Raw genomic sequence first — 9212 nt, forward strand, 5'->3', positions numbered from 1 at the left:
ATAGGGGTGCATACATCATTATGCATTCATGTTTTCATGTTCTTTGGACAAAGAAGATTTACAGGTGGCCAACAGGAACATGAAAAGATGTGCAACATCACTAATTACCAGGGAAATGCAAATGAAAACTATGAGATATCATCTCATGCCCATAAGAATGGCTATAATTAACAAGACAAGAAAAAATAAGTGTTGGTGAGGATGTGGAGAAGAGGAACCCTCATACGCTGCTGGTGGAAATGCAAATTCACCATTATGGAAACCTGCCATTATGGAAAACAGTATGAAGAATCCCCCAAAACTTAAGAATAAAACTACTATATGATCCTGCTATTCCACTACTAGATATTTATCCAAAAATATAGAATATAAACACAGACTTTAAACCTTTCACAAAAATTAACTCAAAATGTGTCATACTTCTAAATGCAAAACATAAAACTATAAAACATTTAGAAAATTAGTTACGAAGCATCTTGTCTTCTTCAATTTTTCATAAGAATTTGAGAAGGGTAATGATTAAATCTTCTTTTAATGTCTGGTAGAATTCACCAGAGAAGCCAACTGGTCCTGGACTTTTATTTCGGGGAGGTTTTTTATTACTATTTCAAACTCTTTATTTGTAATTGGTCTATTCAGATTCTCCATTTCTCCTTGATTCAGTTCTGAAAGGTTGTATGATTTTAAGAATTTATCCAGTTCTTTTGGAGTTTTGTCATATAGCTTTTTCTAGTATTCTCTTATACTCCTATGTATTTCTTTGCTGTCTGTTGTAATTTTTCCTCTTTCACTTCTGATTTTATTTATGTGACTATTCTTTATTTTTTCTTAGTGAGTCTGGGGAAGGGTTTGTCAAATTTTACTATCCTTTCAGAAAACTAGCTCTGGGATTCATTGATCCTTTCTATTGTATTTTTTAGTCTCTATTTTGTTTATTTCTTCTCTGATTTCTTTAATTATTTCTTTCCTTTACTCTCTTTGGGCTTTGTTCTTTTCATAGTTCTTTTAGATAGTTTGAGACTGTTTACATGAGATTTTGCTTATTTCTTAAGGTAGGCGTCTATTGCTACTAACTTCCCTTTTACTACCTCTTTTGTTGCATCCTATAAATTTTGGTATTTTATGTTTTCATTTTCATTTGTCTCCAGGTATTTTTTTCTCTCTCCTTTGATTTCTTCATTTACCTAATAGTTGTTCAATAGTATGTTTTTAGTCTTCACCTATTTGTGATTTTCCAGCTTTTTTCTTGTAGTTGATTTCAAGTTTCATACCCTTATGGTCAGAAAAGATACTTGATATGGTTTCAATCTTCTTTAACTTATTGATTCCTATTTTGTTTCCCAACAAATGGTCATCTTTGAGAATCTTTCATGTGCACTTCGGAAGAATGTGTATTCTGCTGTTTTGGGATGGAATGTTCTCTCTATATCTATTAAGTCCATCTGATCTAGTGTTTTATTTAAGGTTACTGTCTCCTTGTTGACTTTCTGTCTGGATGATCTTTCCATTGACATAAGTGGGGTTTTAAGTTCTCCTACTATGATTGTGTTGCTGTTACTTTCTCCATTAAGGTCTGTTAAGAGTCACTTTATATATATTGGTGCTCCTGCATTAGATGCATATATATGCCTTAGTGTTATGTCGCCTTGATGGAAAATCCCTTTTATCCTTCTGTCCTGCCATGCTTTGTCTCTCCTTTTCTTTTTTCATCTTGATGTCTGCTTTGTGTAATAGAAGTATGGCAGACCCTGGTTTCTTTTTTTTGGCATGTGCTTACAGTATCATCTTCCATCCCTTCACTCTAAGCCTGTGTTTGTCTCTAGAGCTGCGATGTACTTCACGGAGGCAGCATATTGTTGGGCCTTGTTGTTTAATCCATATAACCACTTTGTGTCTTTTGATTGGTGAATTCAGTCTATTTACATTTAGACAGGTTATTGATATATGAGGAATTAATCTACCATTTTATCCTTTTATTTTTGGTTATTCTATATTTCCATTGTTTCTTTTCCTTGGTATTTTTGTCTGCCATTTCAATTTGGTGATCTTCTGTAATGCTTTTCTCAGTTTTCTCTTTATTTATAATTTGTGACTCAGCTCCTATTTCTTTTGATTACCATGAGGTTTGTATAAAAGATTTCATAGATGAGATAGTCCTTTTTGTGATTGCCTCTTGTCTCCATTAGCCTATGAAGGTTCCATCCTTTTCTCTTCCACTTCTATGGTTTTGTTGTCACAAGTTATTCTTTTCTGTTTTGTGAGTTTGTGATCAAATTGAAGTGGTTATAGTTATGTTTGATGGCTTCAGTCCATTTATGTTATAAATGTTTACTAACATATTCTGATATAGAGCTGTGATTTTCTGATTCTGTTTATCTCCTTGTTCAAAATTTTTGTAACCCTTTGACTTTTTGTTTCAGATAGTAGGGCTCCTCTCAAAATTTCTTATAAAAACAATGTTGGAGGTCTCACACTCCATGAATTCAAAATATTCTACAATGCTATAGTCATCAAAATAGCATGATACTGGCAGAAAAACAGACACACTGATCAGGGGAACAGAATTGAGAGCACAAAAACAAAACCACGTATCTGTGGACAACTAATTTTGGACAATGGATCCAAACATATACAATGGAGAAAGGAAAATCTCTTTAATAAATGAAGTTAGGAAAACTGGACAGGCATATGCAAAAGAGTGAAAATATACAATTATCTCACACCATACACAAAAAGTAACTCAAAATGGAATAAAGAGTTGAGTGTAAGACCTGAGACCATAAAACACTTAGAAAATAAAAATAAATTACTGGACAGAAATAAATATACCAGCTTAAATGATAATCTTGGGAGTCACTTTTTCACGTCTATTTGCTGTGTGATACTGAGAACAATATTTAATTTTCCATGCCTTCATTTTCTCATTTAGAAGATGGATGTCAAAGTACTTAAATCATACATTTGTTAACAGGATGCAAAATAACATATAAAAATTGCTTACTGTGAACGATAGCAAATAGTAAGTAACCGAGAAATAGTATCTCTTAGTATTGTAGTCTCATATAATTCTTAACAACTTCCTATTATACTGATCAATGAATTTAACATTCCCTTCATGCCTTACTAAAGGAGAGAGAATTACAATATGTTTAAATGTTAATGACTTCAGGAAATTAGACTCATTTAGCATTGTATAATCTTCAAGAGTGACACTAAGCAGCTGGCCCCATGGCCGAGTGGTTAAGTTCACATGCTCTGCTTCGGCAGCCCAGGGTTTCACCAGTTTGAATCCTGGGCGTGAACATGGCACCACTCATGAGGCCATGCTGAGGAGGTATCCCACATGCCACAACTAGAAGGACCCACAACTAAAAATACACAGCTATGTACTGGGGGGCTTCGGGCAGAAAAATGAAATCTTAAAAAAAATATTCTCACGCAAAAAAAAAGAGTGACACTAAGTTTGTTGGCATTTTAAATTTGTACATTTCCCCAGCCACCTTTTCAAGGCTCCCTTGACTTCACTGTTCCGCAGACTATAGATGAGGGGGTTCAGCACAGGGGTGAAGATAGTGTAGAATGCTGACACAACCTTATCAGGGTTAGCTGACCTGTAAGATTTGGGTCTCATGTAGGTGAAAATGGCAGCTCCATAGAAGATTCCCACCACAGCCAAATGTGAGGAGCAGGTGGCAAAAGCCTTCTTGCGGGCTTCTCTAGAACGCATCTGGAGAACAGCAAGGAGGATAAAACTGTAGGAGGTGAGGATGAGGGAAAATGGGACCAGAAGCATTAACACACAGCAGATATACATTACATTTTCGAAGACAGATGTGTCATCACAAGCCAAACGCACCAGCATGGGGGCCTCACAGAAGAAATGATCGATCTCAGGTGCACTGCAAAATTGGAAGCTCAGGGTAGCAGCAGCCTGCATGAGCCCATCAGCCGACCCCAAGAACCAAGACCCCAAGGTCATTTTCAGGCACAATTTTTGGCTCATGAGGACAGGATATCTCAGTGGATAACAAACAGCCACATAGCGGTCACAGGACATGGCTGCTAAGAGGAAGCACTCACCCCCTCCCACAGTAAGAAAGAAGAAAATCTGCAACCCACAGCCAGCAGGGGAGATGGACTTCTTTCCAGTCAAGTAGTCAACAGCCATTTTAGGCACAATGGTAGCAACCAGCATCACATCCATGAGGGAAAGTTGGCTCAGAAGGAAGTACATGGGTGTGTGGAGCCGGTGGTCCCAGTAAATCAGGAGAAGCATGAGGGCATTGCCCATAAAAGAAGCAATGGCCATTGTCAGCACCACCATAAAAAGAAAGAGGTGGGGTCTTGTATGTTCAAAGAGTCCTAGAAGAATGAAGTTTGAGGTTGTGTTTCTCTTCTCCATGATTTCTTCTGGTGTGATTCTGTCAATGGAAAAATAGAGAAGGAAGGGACTTTCATCATCTAACAATCTTAGTTTGACTTCATAACTTCTGGGCATGTGCTGAATATGGAATCCAAGGCCCTGATTCAAAGCCCTACATGCCAGTTAAGGTGGTTCTTGACCTATCATTCCACTTCTCTATAACTCAAACTTTTAATGTTTTAAATAAGGTTAGTCAATATAATTCACACAATGATATATTCGTTGGTTGATATAATCAAAATGAATCAAATGTAGAAAAAACTGTTAATAACCATTAAATTATGAATAATTACTTTGGCTATTTTTACATTATTTAATAATCATTATTATTGCTGTTTAAGTATGTGTACTGAAGCCAAAATTAATCAGTTGAGGAAATAAACACTCATTTAAATGTTTGTCATTTATATTTGTTTGAGTCATGGATGAATCTTTTCAAGTTTTGGAAATTTTAACATGCTCAAATTAGTTCTTTTTTTAATAAACCAAAAATTCCAATTGTTTCACTGTGGGTTACAAGGACCAAACAAGGGCACAGATGAGTATAAGTAAAACAAAATTTCTCCACTGAAGGAACATAATATCCCCAAAAATTGATGAAAATTTTCTTACTTCCTCTCATTAAATAACTATTTTTACTTACCTGATTTTTAAAATGCCAAGTTCATCACTCCCTGCTCTGAAGCCTTCAGTCTATTTCCATAATACTTGTAATAAAATGCACATTTCTTTCCCCAGCTTACTAGGGCTTGGAGCCATGCCCTAGACATTGTTTCACCACACAGTGTACTGCCATGGAGACTTGCAATGAACAGGGAAATATGAAAGCCAAGCATGAGATGATATTTGATGTCAGTAAATGCTTGGGGAGAATGACAATAACTATAGTGATGGGTAAGGTGATTAAAAAGAAAAGGAAGCAATTTTATAACAGTATTATTACCATGGAGCATAATTATTTGTCACAGGTAAAGTATAAATATATCTGAGAAGAAAAAAATATTTTACAAATGCTTAAATTATATATTTGGCCTATCTTCTGAGGATACTTGCTTAATATTTAACAAAATACATCCATTTCCTTAGGAGATGACTGAGCCCACAGAAATGAACATGGCTTTATTAGGAAGGGTTTGCAGGTTGAGAGATGTTATACACTGAATGTAAGTAAGATATTTTAGTGTTTGACATTTTTTAAACACCATACTAAGAACAAAACTTGTAAATTCATAAAGAGCCAAAGAGCACATAGGTGCATGGAGCCAATTATTCTCTTTTATTAGCAGAAAAATGCACAAATTTGCAATTTTCATTTATGGATGTATTTGCAGACCGCTTTATTTCTGTTATGGACAGTCTGAACATATTTCATCCAAAGCTTTAGGGACATAATAATCTCTGAGCCTGTTGTCTGGAATTGTCTGGTAATTGATTACTGCAGACATAGAGATAGCGATGATGCTTTGTAACAAGAAGTGTTTCATTTTGTGAATACTATAATGCTATAAAAATCAGGTGGCAGACACAGCCCATCTCTTGCAAACCATCTCACACACAGGCAGTCTCTTTAAATGACCTGTGTAAAGTCAGTGCTAATGGCTCATTAAATCACTACCTTCACCATGTGAGCATTCACATTTGATTGGACACAACAGCACACAGTAACAGCAGCACCTTAGAGATGGCATGTTTAACCACTGATACCAGACACATAAGCAGTCTACCTAATCAAGGCTTTGCCAAGCCTTGGGGATTTGCACTACCTCTTATCTAGCATATGCACCTCCTTGTTTTACAAACTATTTAGGATATTTCTCCTCTTATTGCCACAGACCCTAATTCCTTGCCTGCAGGCTCCCTCTACCTCTATTATAACTTTAAACTGCCCTCAGACTAATCTTATTGATGTGGGGATGTATGGATAAAGAACGCTGGGCTCAAGATACAGAAGTCCTGGTTTAAGAATCATATCTTTTATTTTCTGTATATGTGATGAGGAGTCAGTTACTTAACCTTGTTTTGTTATGTTTATATGTTTTAAATTACAAAGCTTCTTAACAGATTACTCAAATAATTAATTTGCATGAATTAATTCTGAAATAATTTCCCAAGTCATTTTGCACATTGCAAAAAAATATTAATTTCAATATAATTTTTCAGTCTATGTCATTAGTTGCTATTTTTTCCCACATAAACAATAGCCAGAAAGCCATAGGACAAAATATCAGTTTCAATATTTGACTGAATGCTCTGGAAATGTGAAGGCAAAATAGATAGATGAGATTGTCGACAAATATAATCCATAACCAATCTATAAGTGAAAGTTTGGGTGAGTTTATTCTGAGCCAAAATGTGAGGACCATGGCCCAGGGCCTTTAAAGAAAGGGCATCGAAGAACTGGGGTGTACAGAGTGGTTATATACCCCCAAACAGGATGTTTCACATGATTGAAATGTCCCTTTTACAATAGTTGCGAGACTGCTCTGTTGAGCAGCAATTGATGGAAACAGCAGGTAGCTCTGCCGTCTAGGTGAACACTGCAGGGTGACAGGTCTATTGTCTCAAGCTGGGTGGTCACAGCTGAGCACAGCAATCAGTTCCTAGCCTAAGGAATGATTCCTATCCTTAAGGAAATGCCAATGTAGGGGGAGGTTGCACCTTTATCTTAAGGCCATTTGTTCTTGTCATAGGAAATGTTTAAAGCAGATACACAATGTATGCTCGATGGCCATGTCAGGCCCTTTTAGGAAAAACAAAGTCAGGCCCAATTAGGCTTATACCAAACGGCTTCCTCATATACTCCAATATCCTATTGCTTCCATTTCTATTTGTCCAGATACACACACATTCACACACACACAATCTCATGTGTCTAAATAAATAACAATAAATTTGGAACCATGACTTTTTAAAATGAAAGTGTAGTAAATAAATACCTTCATAATATCCTCCTCTGTTGTGAAAAATTTTGATGTATGATATTTTGGTAAATTAGGCTTTTCAACATACTGTAAAAGACAGTTTAACAGAAAGGTCACTTTAAATGTGTTACTTAATTTCACGTACATAACTAATGCAACTTGATCTTTTTCAATAAATATCATACAAAGCATTTTTAATAAAGAATTTATTGGCATTATGCATATATAAATGATTATACTTGCTAAGTGAAACATTTAGCCTTTAATTTAATGTACCTAGTAACTCAGCAAATTATGAGAATGAGGACAGACGCTTATAAGTATAGGTTCTTTAGCTGGACCAAATTAATGTTAGGCTATTAAATAAGATGACTGAAACTGAGTGAAACATTTTTTTAAAGATAGATAGATATTTTCATGAAGTGAGAGAAATATTTCTCCTCTAGGAATAGGTTATGAATAGTTTTCCAGGTGTTCATGCACACATCCTTCAGAGAAAGAAAAAGAAACTTTTCTTCATTATTTTTAACGTAACAAAATATCTTGCACCCAGAATTTTTCTTATCTATTCTTTTTTATCTATGTGCTTTATTTAGAAAATATCTAAGAAATTCTGTATATTAATCCCCAAATTACGCCCTTTCTGAAGCTGGTAGAGCAATTGATTACAGTCTCCTTCTCCATATTTGCACTGAGTTATAAGATCTAGTAGAGATCATTGTCATGAACTGTTGGAGTTTCCTTCCAAGATCTCCTTTTCTCTTCCTTCTGCCATTCTTCCCTCAACAAAGAAAGTGCCTCTGTGTCCACAAGGTGTTGATATAACAAGGTTATTTTCTTGAAACAGCAACACTGTTCATTGAAAAAATCCACTAATATGAACTCAGTAATTTGAATGGATTGATTGCCTATTCAAGAAAATCTATTAGCCTACTGTTTCTGGGTGGACCAGCCCACAATTTACATCTTCAGTATAAAAGTGGACAATAGGGAGACTTTTATTTTCTATCACTTTTGGATGAAATTTTACAAAGGTTACTCTGCAACTCAAAATTCAGTTGGAGAATACCAAACACTTAATAAATAAGAATCATTTGAAATTACTTCCTAACATAATGGAAAAGTAACTCTCAAATTAGACTCACCTCTATAGTAGACAGTCATAATCCATGAGACGTACACATGGTAGTGGATCTTTTTAATAGGTTGACTACAAATGTTTGCTTAGATCAGTGTTGCGGGTACTGCTTTCTCTTCTTGGCCTCATGCCATACTTATTTGGAAGTCCTACATGACCAACTAAAATTTCCTACACCTACACAAGACCTTCCCTGGGGCAATGAGACCTTCATAGGCAAGTCACCTTTGGCAAGGGAACACAGATTTAAGGGTTTCTTAAGAGTAAATGATGCAATGAACTAATTTAACACCCAGGTTTTGCTAAAGGCAAAATAACCCTGAATGGGAAGGTGAAGAGATGTGGAACTATAAGGATAACACCGAATGCAAGGACTTTTCAAAGGCAAAACAGGAATTCCATTCTTTAACCTGAAGAAACATGACTTAATTGCCTGAAATATAGATTGTTTCTTTTTCTGTTTGATGATAATAATTCTAGATTTTATTTATTAAGCATTTCTACATGCTAGCAAATATGCTCAGCATTTTACATATATTTCATGTTTAAAACAGCCATTTGATCTATGAACATCTGCATTCTAACAGAATGCAGACAATGTTAACATTTTTAGGCAACATACCTATATTTAACTTTCCTGAGGTAGCAGATTACAAGAATTTATGTTTAAATCAGCTCAAATTTATGGTTTTAAAACTTTAGCGAACATTTGAATCACTCAAAGGGAGGG

At 35.4% G+C, this 9212-nt stretch overlaps 1 protein-coding gene across 1 annotated transcript; it reads right to left on the reverse strand.

The window, feature by feature from the left end:
* Positions 1–3457: 3457 nt before the first annotated feature.
* Positions 3458–4498, reverse strand: OR2T72 (olfactory receptor family 2 subfamily T member 72). The gene has a single exon (XM_001496461.4). The coding sequence runs from the start codon at positions 4496–4498 to the stop codon at positions 3458–3460; it is 1041 nt and encodes a 346-aa protein (XP_001496511.4).
* Positions 4499–9212: the final 4714 nt, after the last annotated feature.

This window comes from Equus caballus, chromosome 29 (assembly GCF_041296265.1).
Source record: "Equus caballus isolate H_3958 breed thoroughbred chromosome 29, TB-T2T, whole genome shotgun sequence".
Taxonomy (NCBI): Eukaryota; Metazoa; Chordata; class Mammalia; order Perissodactyla; family Equidae; genus Equus; species Equus caballus.

Excerpts from the sequence above, each read along its gene's own strand:
- OR2T72 (XM_001496461.4), bottom strand. The coding sequence starts at position 4,498 with ATGCCCAGAAGTTATGAAGTCAAACTAAGATTGTTAGATGATGAAAGT.